Source organism: Eucyclogobius newberryi, unplaced genomic scaffold (genome assembly GCF_026437365.1).
Source record: "Eucyclogobius newberryi isolate DKJ021-1_F unplaced genomic scaffold, fEucNew1.0.hap1 SCAF_13, whole genome shotgun sequence".
Lineage (NCBI taxonomy): Eukaryota > Metazoa > Chordata > Actinopteri > Gobiiformes > Gobiidae > Eucyclogobius > Eucyclogobius newberryi.
In genome coordinates, this window is record NW_027315757.1 from 3,522,266 (window position 1) to 3,536,721 (window position 14,456).

Genomic DNA, 14,456 nt, shown 5'->3' on the forward strand with positions numbered 1-14,456 from the left:
AAAGGATGAGAGGCTAAATTAATCTTATTTCACATCAAATAGTTAAGACAATGCTCTTTACCAAACAAAGATATTATGAGAGTGGATAAAAAAATGAATTACTATCTTTGAAACTTAAAAGACAACAAGCTGAAAGAACAATTTTAACAGGCAAAGTGATGTAATCTTAAATAAACAAGACCAAATTCAATCAGCATTTGAATCCTTAGTTTAAATTAATCCCCTCATTAATATGTGCTCCTCACAATTTCAACCCAAAATACAAGTACTTCTGGCCCACTTTGGATGGGGGACATGGGGACATCAAAAATGTGTTGTTGTTATGTGTTTAAAGTCAATAACAAATATGGAGCAAAGTACAAAGATAATACCATTTAGATGATACAAAACATGCTTTTGATCCTGGATTTAAGACAAATTTAATGGACTGTTGGGGACAGTGTTGGAGACAGTGTTGGGGACAGTGTTAGGGACAGTGTTGGGGACAGTGTTGGAGACAGTGTTGGGGACAGTGTTGGGGACAGTGTTGGGGACAGTGTTAGGGACAGTGTTGGAGACAGTGTTGGGGACAGTGTTGGAGACAGTGTTGGAGACAGTGTTGGGGACAGTGTTAGGGACAGTGTTGGAGACAGTGTTAGGGACAGTGTTGGGGACAGTGTTGGAGACAGTGTTGGGGACAGTGTTGGGGACAGTGTTAGGGACAGTGTTGGGGACAGTGTTGGGGACAGTGTTAGGGACAGTGTTGGAGACAGTGTTGGGGACAGTGTTGGGGACAGTGTTGGGGACAGTGTTGGGGACAGTGTTAGGGACAGTGTTGGGGACAGTGTTGGAGACAGTGTTGGGGACAGTGTTAGGTACAGTGTTGGAGACAGTGTTGGAGACAGTGTTGGGGACAGTGTTAGGGACAGTGTTGGAGACAGTGTTAGGGACAGTGTTGGAGACAGTTAAACATACAAATACAACCTCAACATACAAATACAACCTCAACAAGCAAATACAACCTAAACATACAAATACAACCTAAACATACAAATACAACCTGAACATACAAATACAACCTCAACATACAAATACAACCTCAACATACAAATACAACCTCAACATACAAATACAACCTAAACATACAAATACAACCTAAACATACAAATACAACCTAAACATACAAATACAACCTGAACATACAAATACAACCTCAACATACAAATACAACCTCAACATACAAATACAACCTCAACATACAAATACAACCTAAACATACAAATACAACCTAAACATACAAATACAACCTGAACATACAAATACAACCTGAACATACAAATACAACCTGAACATACAAATACAACCTCAACATACAAATACAACCTCAACATACAAATTCAACCTGAACATACAAATACAACCTAAACATACAAATACAACCTAAACATACAAATACAACCTCAACATACAAATTCAACCTGAACATACATATACAACCTCAACATACAAATACAACCTAAACATACAAATACAACCTGAACATACAAATACAACCTCAACATACAAATACAACCTCAACATACAAATACAACGAAAAGAGCAATGACAAGACGCTGGCCTCTCCCTGAACCTGCCACACGGTCAGATTGCTCCAACATGTTACAATGGAGGCTAAATGATGGTTCAACTGAGGAAAGTATATAAAGCCATTACAGCCCAGCACAGCTAATGAGGCCCCTGGTTCAGTTGTGAGTCCCCTGGTTCAGTTGTGAGTCCCCTGGTTCAGTTGTGAGTCCCCTGGTTCAGTTGTGAGTCCCCTGGTTCAGTTGTGAGTCCCCTGGTTCAGTTGTGAGTCCCCTGGTTCAGTTGTGAGTCCCCTGGTTCAGTTGTGAGTCCCCTGGTTCAGTTGTGAGGCCCCTGGTTCACTTGTGAGGCCCCTGGTTCAGTTGTGAGTCCCCTGGTTCAGTTGTGAGTCCCCTGGTTCAGTTGTGAGTCCCCTGGTTCAGTTGTGAGGCCCCTGGTTCAGTTGTGAGGCCCCTGGTTCACTTGTGAGGCCCCTGGTTCAGTTGTGAGTCCCCTGGTTCAGTTGTGAGTCCCCTGGTTCAGTTGTGAGTCCCCTGGTTCAGTTGTGAGTCCCCTGGTTCAGTTGTGAGTCCCCTGGTTCAGTTGTGAGTCCCCTGGTTCAGTTGTGAGTCCCCTGGTTCAGTTGTGAGTCCCCTGGTTCAGTTGTGAGTCCCCTGGTTCAGTTGTGAGGCCCCTGGTTCACTTGTGAGGCCCCTGGTTCAGTTGTGAGTCCCCTGGTTCAGTTGTGAGTCCCCTGGTTCAGTTGTGAGGCCCCTGGTTCAGTTGTGAGGCCCCTGGTTCACTTGTGAGGCCCCTGGTTCACTTGTGAGGCCCCTTAATTTCTATGTCTGTGGACAGTTTATTTAATGTTTGCTTTATTTTATTTGTACATTTCTATTGAAGTTGCCCAGGATGTGGAGGAAGATGTCAGCCACTTTCTGAAAATAAAGAATTCAAAATATAAAACAATTCACTCATTTGGATTTCTTTTCTAAGAGCCCCTGTGAACCCCCGATGACCTTTTACCCCAGATGATATGTGGTGTTTGTGTGTGACCTGAGCAGAGTGTCTGTGGTGCAGGTGGGCATCGTGAGCGTGGCCCTGTGCGCGCCCCCTGTGGACGGCTCCTACACGTCCCACTGGCGTCTGGCCCATGCTGGGGAACAGTTCGGGCCCCGGGTGTGGTGCAGCATTGTGGTGGACCCACTGGCCCCTGCCCCGGTGATGGCTGATGGGGTCCTTGTGTCTCCATGTGTCACTCCACAGGTAAGGTCAGGGGTCGTTTGAGGGCAGACCAAACGTGGATATAAAATGAAACATTTCAGGCAAAGCATGAGAAATCTTCATGGAGACTATTTTTTTTATTAATTAACCTTTATTTGACCAGGTAAGAGCCCAATGAGATCGAGACCTGTTTTTCAAGGGTGACCTGGGGTTGACCTTTCTTCAGAAAAGGTCAACCCTTTAAAGACTGCTCTTTGCCCTTTGCCTCAGGTCTTCTGAGGTTTTGATTGTGAAATGTGAACTGGAGCTGTGATGTCTGTGCAGGGCAGGAACCCCGTCCTCAAAGAGAAGCTGTGTCCCTCTGCAGCGCCCCCTCTGTTGTCTGTGGACCAGGAGGAGTACTGCATCCCCTCTGTGGACCTGCTCACTGCACAGGTACTCCCCTACACACAGGTACTCCTCTACACACACAGGTACTCCTCTACACACACAGGTACTCCCCTACACACACAGGTACTCCCCTACACACACAGGCTCCCCTACACACACAGGTACTCACCTACACACACAGGTACTCCCCTACACACACAGGCTCCCCTACACACACAGGTACTCCCCTACACACACAGGTACTCCCCTACACACACAGGTACTCACCTACACACACAGGTACTCCCCTACACACACAGGCTCCCTACACACACAGGTACTCACTTACACACAGGTACTCCCCTACACACACAGGTACTCCCCTACACACACAGGTACTCCCCTACACACACAGGTACTCCCCTACACACACAGGCTCCCCTACACACACAGGTACTCACCTACACACACAGGTACTCCCCTACACACACAGGCTCCCCTACACACACAGGTACTCCCCTACACACACAGGTACTCCCCTACACACACAGGTACTCACCTACACACACAGGTACTCCCCTACACACACAGGCTCCCTACACACACAGGTACTCACTTACACACAGGTACTCCCCTACACACACAGGTACTCCCCTACACACACAGGTACTCCCCTACACACACAGGTACTCCCCTACACACACAGGCTCCCCTATACACACAGGTACTCCCCTACACACACAGGTACTCCCCTACACACACAGGTACTCCCCTACACACACAGGTACTCCCCTACACACACAGGTACTCCCCTACACACACAGGCTCCCCTACACACACAAGTAATACCCTACACACACAGGCTCCCCTACACACACAGGTACTCCCCTACACACACAGGTACTCCCCTACACACACAGGCTCCCCTACACACACAGGTACTCCCCTACACACACAGGTACTCCCCTACACACACAGGTACTCCCCTACACACACATGCAAAGTACATATGGACAACAATATCTTCAGGTGAGGTACAAGAAAGACTCAGTTTGTTTGCAGTAACTAATGTACTTCTAATGATGTTACATGAATACTTATACGGTAGTAACAGGAGGTGGATCTTACGCCCCCTGCTGGAGACAATCGGGATGACACATGTCTTTGTAACAGGACCTCCTGTCCTTTGAGCTGCTGGACATCAACATCGTGCAGGAGCTGGAGAGCGTCCCCAACAACACCAACCCAGCAGGTGAGGGGCCCCACGAGGAGTCACTCTGAAGGGCCACTTTGTATGTTGGTTTATATTATTTAAGTTGGGAGCGTCCAAACATTTCACCAAGGGCCACATTTTGAAACATATTTGTTCCGATGCCTCCGCACCTTCAACAAGACTTGGAACATTAATATCAGGACTAAAGCAGGACTAAAGCAGGACTAAAGCAGGTCTAAAGCAGGACTAAAGCAGGACTAAAGCAGGACTAAAGCAGGTCTAAAGCAGGACTAAAGCAGGACTAAAGCAGGACTAAAGCAGGACTAAAGCAGGACTAAAGCGGGTCTAAAGCGGGACTAAAGCGGGACTAAAGCGGGACTAAAGCGGGACTAAAGCAGGTCTAAAGCAGGTCTAAAGCGGGTCTAAAGCGGGACTAAAGCGGGACTAAAGCAGGTCTAAAGCAGGACTAAAGCGGGACTAAAGCAGGTCTAAAGCAGGACTAAAGCAGGACTAAAGCAGGACTAAAGCAGGACTAAAGCGGGTCTAAAGCGGGACTAAAGCGGGACTAAAGCGGGACTAAAGCGGGACTAAAGCAGGACTAAAGCAGGACTAAAGCAGGACTAAAGCAGGACTAAAGCAGGTCTAAAGCAGGTCTAAAGCAGGTCTAAAGCAGGACTAAAGCAGGACTAAAGCAGTACTAAAGCAGGACTAAAGCTGGACTAAAGCAGGACTAAAGCAGGACTAAAGCAGGACTAAAGCAGGTCTAAAGCAGGACTAAAGCAGGACTAAAGCAGTACTAAAGCAGGACTAAAGCTGGACTAAAGCATTCTCATGATTTAGTCAAATGCCTCATTTGTTCTGACATGACCCCTCTGACCTCTGCCTCCAGACTGCCCCCTGCAGGACAAAGCCAGCCCTCCTCTGGGCCTGATCCAGGAGGAGACTGAGGTCATCAACAGCATCATGGGTAAATACACTCACGTGACTTTGTCTTTGAATCCCTGACAGTGTGACTGAGCTACAGGGCTGTAAAATGTAGTGACCACTGAGTTTTCTTTCCTTTAGTCTGAGCAGAAGGACATATAGGACATATATATTCTCAGACTTGATTGGCAGATTGAGAATGACTCTTTGATGATACAACTGATTCTTTCTCTACTACATATACTGACTTATATAAAAGTAGCTACACAGAAAATGGCCAGGTTCTGTAGTCTTTTTTTACTCTCCGATCCCCTTGTGGCCCCAGACATCACACACGCAGCAGCCTCAGGGGTCCCGGCGCAGGAGGAGGGCCAGGAGGATCTCAGCAGCTCTCAGTTTGTCTGCGAGGCCGTAATCCGCTCCATGACGCTGGAGGAGGCCCCTGAACCCAGGCCTGTCCAAGAGCCCCGGACAGAAGCCACAGGGACCAAAGACAGTGGTGAGTCCTCTCCTGCCTGCGGGGCCCCTCGTGTGTGTGCTCTGTTTGACTCTTGTGTTGCTGTGTGTCCCTCAGCTCAGAGAAGAGCCTCTTCAGCTGTGAAGTGTCTGAAGAGCCCTGTGACCAGCCCGTCCAAACCTCTGAGCCCCCTGCAGGCCATGTCTGCGGCCCCCACTCCTACTGCGGGCCCATGCTCTGCTCAGGGGCCTCGCTCTGTCCCCACACACCTACAGGCCTCACCCACTGCTGCAGGTATGAAGCAGATAAGAAACACAATGGGGAAGTCAGTTTTTCTATTGATGTCTTCATTTGGTGGATATTAGATTCATTGTAGTTTTAGGTTGAGAGGCAGTTTGGGAAGAAATGCTGATGAATAAAAATGACAGGAAGTCATTCTGAATGACTGACATTCTATCCAAAATGCAGGCGTCATTCTTTTTCCAAAACACAGTTCTGCTGAGACCTGGTGTGCACACGGGCCCCAAGGCCCCGAACTCAACCACAGGACCTTCCTAATTCAGGGAGTGTGGAGAAGCCTGGAAACCATCTCAGGCTTCAAAATCCCCCCTGCCCAGACAGAGGGGGACCTACAGTGGGTGAATGATTTAAATGCTCACTTCTTGAGATTTAATCGGTCACCCGCCCCTCCCCCCTACACAGACCCCTCCCCCTGCACAGACCCCTCCCCCTGCACAGACCCCTCCCCCTGCACAGACCCCTCCCCCTGCACAGCTGCATGCTCCCTCTTCCACAGCTGGACAATGCCCTGCATCCGTTCCTCTTCACATCTCTGCCCCGGCCCATCAGCTCCCCACTTCGCCTGGACTCACCCATCCCCCCAGCACACGGTCCCCCTGCCAACCACTGACTGTCCCAGCAGCACAGGTGAGGAGTGAGCTGAAGAGGATTAAAGTGAGGAAAGCAGCAGGACCTGATGGCATCAGCTCCAGGCTCCTTAAGTCCTGCAGATGAACTGTGTGGAGTTATGGAGCATGTCTTCAACATGAGCCTGAAGCTGAGGGGTGTACCACAGGTCTGAAGACCTCCTGTCTGGTACCTGTGCCTAAGACACCGCGCCCCAAAGACTTCAACAGCTTCAGGCCAGTGGCTCTCACGTCCCGTCTGATGAAGACACTGGAGCGGCTGGTCCTGGACCACCTCCGCTCCACCGTGAGCTCAGCCATGGACCCGCTGCAGTTTGCATACCGGTCTGGCATCGGAGTGGAGGACGCCGTCATCTCCTGCTGCACCGCGCTCTCTCTCACCTGGAGAAGCCTGGCAGCACTGTGAGGATTCTGTTCTTTGATCTCTCCAGCGCCTTCAACACCATCAGCTCCTGAGGGACAAGCTGGAGACGGCTGGTGTGGAGTATGACCTGGCAGAGTGGATCCTGGACTACCTCACAGACCGACTCCAGTTTGTGAGAGCCCGGGACTGTGTGTCTGACACTTGGACCTGCAGTGTGGGGACGCCCCAGGGCATTGTCCTCGCACCCTTTCTCTTCACCCTCTACACTGCAGACTTCAGACATGACACGGACAGCTGTGTCCTGCAGAAGAGCCAGAGCCAGAGTGGGCTCTACCTCCTGAGGAGACTCAGGTCTTTTGGAGTGACAGGGCCACTCCTGAAGACCTTCTCTGACTCTGTGGTGGCATCAGCTCCTGTAGGTGTGGCCTGCTGGAGCAGCAGCATCACAGAGAGGGAGAGGAAGAAGCTGGACAAAGCTCCGTCCTGGGCTGTCCTCTGGACTCGGTGCAGGAGGTGGGGGACAGGAGGGTCCTGGCTAAATTCACATCTATGCTGGACCATGATTCTCACCCCCTGCAGGACACTCTGTCCCCTGCAGGACACTCTGTCCGCTCTGGAGAGCAGCTTCAGTGAGAGACTGATCCACCCTCGCTGTGTGAAGGAAAGGTTTCGTAGGTCTTTCCTTCTGCTGCTGTCAGACTTTATAACAAACACTGTTAGTCCTGAACACTCGCAATACTGACCTAACCATGTGCAATTACTGTCGTGATCACATGCAATGGTATTTATTAATTTATTTTTATCTTTATTATTTTTCCCCTCCATCCCTTGTTGGGAAATGGGAGGTTTTGTCTATGGGAGCTTTTGTTTATAAGACACGTTCTACTGAGAGTATTTTTCAGACTTCCTATAAGTGATCTGTTCTTTTCTTCTGTATCTGCCTCTGTATCTACCTGCGTTGCAACAATGAAATTTCCCCATGTGGGACAATAAAGGAATATCTTATCTTAACTACAGCTCTAACAGCTCAAATTCACTAAGTTTATTTGTAGAGCACACTTCATACACAAGGTAATTCAAAGTGACAGAAATCACAACCTGTTTAAGACATGAAAGAGAAGAAAATCCTTTCAGTCATAAACACAGCTAAACAACTGTTTTTATCTTCGATTTGATCTTATCTTCAGAGTAGAACCTGTCTCACATCTTCAGGAAGAATGTTCCAGATTTTAGCTGCATAAAACTGAAACATAGATTCCTCATGTTTAGTCCTGACTCTGGCACCAGCAGGAGGCCGCTCCATGTTTAGTCCTGACTCTGGCACCAGCAGGAGGCCGGTCCATGTTTAGTCCTGACTGGCACCAGCAGGAGGCCGCTCCATGTTTAGTCCTGACTCTGGCACCAGCAGGAGGCCGGTCCATGTTTAGTCCTGACTCTGGCACCAGCAGGAGGCCGGCCCATGTTTAGTCCTGACTCTGGCACCAGCAGGAGGCCGGTCCATGTTTAGTCCTGACTCTGGCACCAGCAGGAGGCCGGCCCATGTTTAGTCCTGACTCTGGCACCAGCAGGAGGCCGGTCCATGTTTAGTCCTGACTCTGGCACCAGCAGGAGGCCGGTCCATGTTTAGTCCTGACTCTGGCACCAGCAGGAGGCCGGTCCATGTTTAGTCCTGACTCTGGCACCAGCAGGAGGCCGGCCCATGTTTAGTCCTGACTCTGGCACCAGCAGGAGGCCGGCCCATGTTTAGTCCTGACTCTGGCACCAGCAGGAGGCCGGTCCATGTTTAGTCCTGACTCTGGCACCAGCAGGAGGCCGCTCCATGTTTAGTCCTGACTCTGGCACCAGCAGGAGGCCGCTCCATGTTTAGTCCTGACTCTGGAACCAGCAGGAGGCCGCTCCATGTTTAGTCCTGACTCTGGCACCAGCAGGAGGCCGCTCCATGTTTAGTCCTGACTCTGGCACCAGCAGGAGGCCGCTCCATGTTTATAGAGCTCTTATTGGGCAAGTTACTCTGAATTGTAATGCTTTTTATATCAGTGATAAATGTTATACTGTGTTTGTCGGACATTATTGTACAATACACGTCCAAACATGTAACTGCTTTGTAATACATTCACGGTACGTTTGTTGTAGACAAATTAGAATTGCCCAATTTACACAATTTATGTCATTGTTTTTATTTAACCAGGAGAGTCACATTTAGATGAAAAAGCTTTGCAGTTTCAACAAACAACATTAACATTGAAATAACATTTGCTTTCAACTTGGTCATAAAGACATGTTTGGAGTGGAACTCAATTCTCTGTCTTTCTGCAACATGCTCCAAGCAAAAAGAGGCTTTCTCCTCCAGCTCTGGGCGGCTCACCATGGTTACCATGAGCCTCGGCTTTACTGCAGAGGTCTACAGCCTTCTATCATGGGCTGATGGAGTTCCATCTTCTCCTCTGCTGGGACTCATGTGGGTCAGGCTGGATCAGATATGCAGTTTAGAACTGAGAGGAGCAGAGCAGAGGAGCTGTGAGGAGCAGAGCAGAGGAGCTGTGAGGAGCAGAGCAGAGGAGCTGTGAGGAGCAGAGCAGAGGAGCTGTGAGGAGCAGTGCAGAGGAGCTGTGAGGAGCAGAGCAGAGGAGCTGTGAGGAGCAGTGCAGATGAGCTGTGAGGAGCAGAGCAGAGGAGCTGTGAGGAGCAGTGCAGATGAGCTGTGAGGAGCAGTGTAGAGGAGCTGTGAGGAGCAGTGCAGAGGAGCAGTGAGGAGCAGAGCAGAGGAGCAGTGAGGAGCAGAGCAGAGGAGCTGTGAGGAGCAGAGCAGAGGAGCTGTGAGGAGCAGTGCAGATGAGCTGTGAGGAGCAGTGCAGAGGAGCTGTGAGGAGCAGAGCAGAGGAGCTGTGAGGAGCAGAGCAGAGGAGCTGTGAGGAGCAGTGCAGAGGAGCTGTGAGGAGCAGAGCAGAGGAGCTGTGAGGAGCAGTACAGAGGAGCTGTGAGGAGCAGAGCAGAGGAGCTGTGAGGAGCAGAGCAGAGGAGCTGTGAGGAGCAGTACAGAGGAGCTGTGAGGAGCAGAGCAGAGGAGCTGTGAGGAGCAGAGCAGAGGAGCTGTGAGGAGCAGAGCAGAGGAGCAGTGAGGAGCAGTGCAGAGGAGCAGTGAGGAGCAGTGCAGAGGAGCAGTGAGGAGCAGTGCAGAGGAGCTGTGAGGAGCAGTGCAGAGGAGCAGTGAGGAGCAGTGCAGAGGAGCAGTGCCGAGGAGCTGTGAGGAGCAGTGCAGAGGAGCTGTGAGGAGCAGAGCAGAGGAGCTGTGAGGAGCAGAGCAGAGGAGCTGTGAGGAGCAGTGCAGAGGAGCTGTGAGGAGCAGAGCAGAGGAGCTGTGAGGAGCAGTGCAGATGAGCTGTGAGGAGCAGTGTAGAGGAGCTGTGAGGAGCAGTGCAGAGGAGCAGTGAGGAGCAGAGCAGAGGAGCTGTGAGGAGCAGAGCAGAGGAGCTGTGAGGAGCAGTGCAGATGAGCTGTGAGGAGCAGTGCAGAGGAGCTGTGAGGAGTAGAGCAGAGGAGCTGTGAGGAGCAGTGCAGAGGAGCTGTGAGGAGCAGTGCAGAGGAGCAGTGCCGAGGAGCTGTGAGGAGCAGTGCAGAGGAGCTGTGAGGAGCAGAGCAGAGGAGCTGTGAGGAGCAGAGCAGAGGAGCTGTGAGGAGCAGTGCAGAGGAGCTGTGAGGAGCAGAGCAGAGGAGCTGTGAGGAGCAGTGCAGATGAGCTGTGAGGAGCAGTGTAGAGGAGCTGTGAGGAGCAGTGCAGAGGAGCAGTGAGGAGCAGAGCAGAGGAGCTGTGAGGAGCAGAGCAGAGGAGCTGTGAGGAGCAGTGCAGATGAGCTGTGAGGAGCAGTGCAGAGGAGCTGTGAGGAGTAGAGCAGAGGAGCTGTGAGGAGCAGTGCAGAGGAGCTGTGAGGAGCAGTGCAGAGGAGCAGTGCCGAGGAGCTGTGAGGAGCAGTGCAGAGGAGCTGTGAGGAGCAGAGCAGAGGAGCTGTGAGGAGCAGAGCAGAGGAGCTGTGAGGAGCAGTGCAGAGGAGCTGTGAGGAGCAGAGCAGAGGAGCTGTGAGGAGCAGTGCAGATGAGCTGTGAGGAGCAGTGTAGAGGAGCTGTGAGGAGCAGTGCAGAGGAGCAGTGAGGAGCAGAGCAGAGGAGCAGTGAGGAGCAGAGCAGAGGAGCTGTGAGGAGCAGAGCAGAGGAGCTGTGAGGAGCAGTGCAGATGAGCTGTGAGGAGCAGTGCAGAGGAGCAGAGCAGAGGAGCTGTGAGGAGCAGAGCAGAGGAGCTGTGAGGAGCAGAGCAGAGGAGCTGTGAGGAGCAGTGCAGAGGAGCTGTGAGGAGCAGAGCAGAGGAGCTGTGAGGAGCAGTACAGAGGAGCTGTGAGGAGCAGAGCAGAGGAGCTGTGAGGAGCAGAGCAGAGGAGCTGTGAGGAGCAGTACAGAGGAGCTGTGAGGAGCAGTGCAGAGGAGCTGTGAGGAGCAGTGCAGAGGAGCTGTGAGGAGCAGTGCAGAGGAGCTGTGAGGAGTAGAGCAGAGGAGCTGTGAGGAGCAGTGCAGAGGAGCTGTGAGGGGCAGTGCAGAGGAGCTGAGAGGAGCAGTGCAGAGGAGCTGTGAGGAGCAGTGCAGAGGAGCTGTGAGGAGCAGAGCAGAGGAGCTGTGAGGAGCAGTGCAGAGGAGCTGTGAGGAGCAGAGCAGAGGAGCAGTGCCGAGGAGCTGTGAGGAGCAGTGCAGAGGAGCTGAGAGGAGCAGTGCAGAGGAGCTGTGAGGAGCAGAGCAGAGGAGCTGTGAGGAGCAGTGCAGAGGAGCTGTGAGGAGCAGAGCAGAGGAGCTGTGAGGAGCAGAGCAGAGGAGCTGTGAGGAGCAGTGCAGAGGAGCTGAGAGGAGCAGTGCAGAGGAGCTGTGAGGATCAGTGCAGAGGAGCTGTGAGGAGCAGAGCAGAGGAGCAGTGCCGAGGAGCTGTGAGGAGCAGTGCAGAGGAGCTGTGAGGAGCAGTGCAGAGGAGCTGAGAGGAGCAGTGCAGAGGAGCTGTGAGGAGCAGAGCAGAGGAGCTGTGCCGAGGAGCAGTGCAGAGGAGCAGAGCAGAGGAGCTGTGAGGAGCAGTGCAGAGGAGCTGTGAGGAGCAGTGCAGAGGAGCAGAGCAGAGGAGCTGTGAGGAGCAGAGCAGAGGAGCTGTGAGGAGCAGTGCAGAGGAGCAGAGAGGAGCAGAGCAGAGGAGCTGTGAGGAGCAGTGCAGATGAGCTGTGAGGAGCAGTGCAGAGGAGCTGTGAGGAGCAGTGCAGATGAGCTGTGAGGAGCAGAGCAGAGGAGCTGTGAGGAGCAGAGCAGAGGAGCTGTGAGGAGCAGTGCAGATGAGCTGTGAGGAGCAGTGCAGAGGAGCAGTGAGGAGCAGAGCAGAGGAGCTGTGAGGAGCAGTGCAGAGGAGCTGTGAGGAGCAGTGCAGATGAGCTGTGAGGAGCAGTGCAGAGGAGCTGTGAGATTGGGACAGGTTGTTGGCCTACTTTAGGTTCAGGTTTAGCCGATATCGTTGTAGAGAAAGTGTTCTGTGTGGAACGCTGGAGCCACAGCCAGGGACAAACAGAGACTACAGCGCCCTCTGCTGAGAAGGTGATCGGCTGCAGACTTCATCTCTGCAGGACCTGGACGTCTCTATTATTATTTGAGACTATATGAGCCACTCCCCTCAGACAGGAGGCCACTCCCCTCAGACAGGAGGCCACTCCCCTCAGGCAGGAGGCCACTCCCCTCAGGCAGGAGGCCACTCCTCTCAGGCAGGAGGCCACTCCCCTCAGGCAGGAGGCCACTCCTCTCAGGCAGGAGGCCACTCCCCTCAGGCAGGAGGCCACTCCTCTCAGGCAGGAGGCCACTCCCCTCAGGCAGGAGGCCACTCCTCTCAGGCAGGAGGCCACTCCTCTCAGGCAGGAGGCTATGGTCCATCCAGACCAGAACCTCCCGCCACAAGAACCTGCCGCCTTTCCCTTCATAGCACCTTAATAACACCTGTCACTTTCATATCCATGAAAATACCTCCTGTCCACTGTTTGGCACTGCCAGTTTGCTCTATGGTTCTGATCCTGTTGTTGTACATATATTATATTTAAATCACTCTTATTCTACACATTATATTTTGCATTCATCCCAGATGAAGGGGGGCAGTGCACTATGAAGAGTTTGTGTGTGGCCCCCACACAAGGGCCTCAGCACAGCGAGAGGCCCCGGAGCCGCTCTTCCTCCACCTCCTCAGAGGACTACATCATCATCCTGCCTGACTGCTTCGACACCAGCCGGCCCCTGGGGGACTCTATGTACAGGTGTGTGGGCCCTTTCACTCTGCTACAGGAGGGACACACCATGGTCTGAACTTACACAGTCACAATCTCCTCTGGAATGTCATTTGAGTGAGACTCTGGCCCATAAGTCAGTCCAGCTGTTTCATCAGCTCAGACTAGAATCCAACTTAAGAGTAAGCTTCATGTTGATGACATCACATCAAAGGTCACGACAAGGTCTGAAGAATAAAGTCTGGCGGTAATGCAACACTTTGATGCCAACCGCCATAAAACAACAACAACAAAGCACAGTTCGATTTGTCATCATTTCAGAATGAGGGCGGGGTTTATGATCCACAAATGTTTCTCTGTCTCATTATTAGTTTTGTTTTGGCTCCACAAATGTCTCATTCACCTCAGGGCTTAAAGTCCTTCCAACGTCTTTTGTGATGAATAGTGGCACTTTCTGAGGCTCTTATGAAACAATCATTTCACTTTTGTCTGTTTCCGCTGACAGAGAAGATGTTTAACATTGTGCCAGTTTTTATTTCATGTGGATAGAGCCATAAACCAGGTCAAATCTGCAATCTGACAGTAAAATCTACCTGAGAATTCTGACTTGTCTCCGCCCAGTTTAAACTGTACATATTCTAGAATGTCGTGATGTCACATGAACATGACCCAGTATTAGCAGACTGCTGATTGGCTCTCAGAGGGGTCATGATGTAGTCTTCAAGGTCAATTGCCTTTTTGAAAACTCAGACTTCTGTGTGTTTGTCCTACAGTTCTGCTCTGTCAGAGCCTGGAGATGTTCCTGCTAGGACACCCGCTGACACTTCCACTGACCCTTCTTCTGTCCCCACCACTGACTCCGCCTCTGACCCTGCTGCTGACCTCGCCTCTGGTCCCACTGCTAAAGCCAGCGAGGCCTGTGAGAGAGGCTCCTCGCCAAGCAGTGCCAACGACATGCTGTGCACCTCCCAGACCCTGGACCAGGAGCCGCTGACTCCAGAAGTGGTGGCGCCCCCTATGGCCCCTATGGCGCCCCCTATGGCACACAGGTCAGCATCAGCCCTCATCATGCGCTGGTAAACATAACCCTGTGAGAATGACACTGGACACTTCACGGGATCATCTGAGAGGAGAAATCTGTGGCTAAACTCAT

The 14,456-nt window shown here is 51.7% G+C and overlaps 1 protein-coding gene across 1 annotated transcript in view; it reads left to right on the plus strand.

Annotated features, from left to right (window-relative positions):
• Positions 1-14,456, plus strand: part of nbr1b (NBR1 autophagy cargo receptor b) — a 48,368-nt gene that overhangs the window by 24,546 nt on the left and 9,366 nt on the right. Inside the window, exons 12-19 of the mRNA XM_072442344.1 lie at positions 2,623-2,808; positions 3,091-3,201; positions 4,309-4,387; positions 5,238-5,315; positions 5,598-5,771; positions 5,847-6,023; positions 13,165-13,333; positions 14,077-14,352. Of these exons, the coding sequence (XP_072298445.1) occupies positions 2,623-2,808; positions 3,091-3,201; positions 4,309-4,387; positions 5,238-5,315; positions 5,598-5,771; positions 5,847-6,023; positions 13,165-13,333; positions 14,077-14,352 (1,250 nt within the window). The remainder of the gene's footprint in view (positions 1-2,622; positions 2,809-3,090; positions 3,202-4,308; positions 4,388-5,237; positions 5,316-5,597; positions 5,772-5,846; positions 6,024-13,164; positions 13,334-14,076; positions 14,353-14,456) is intronic.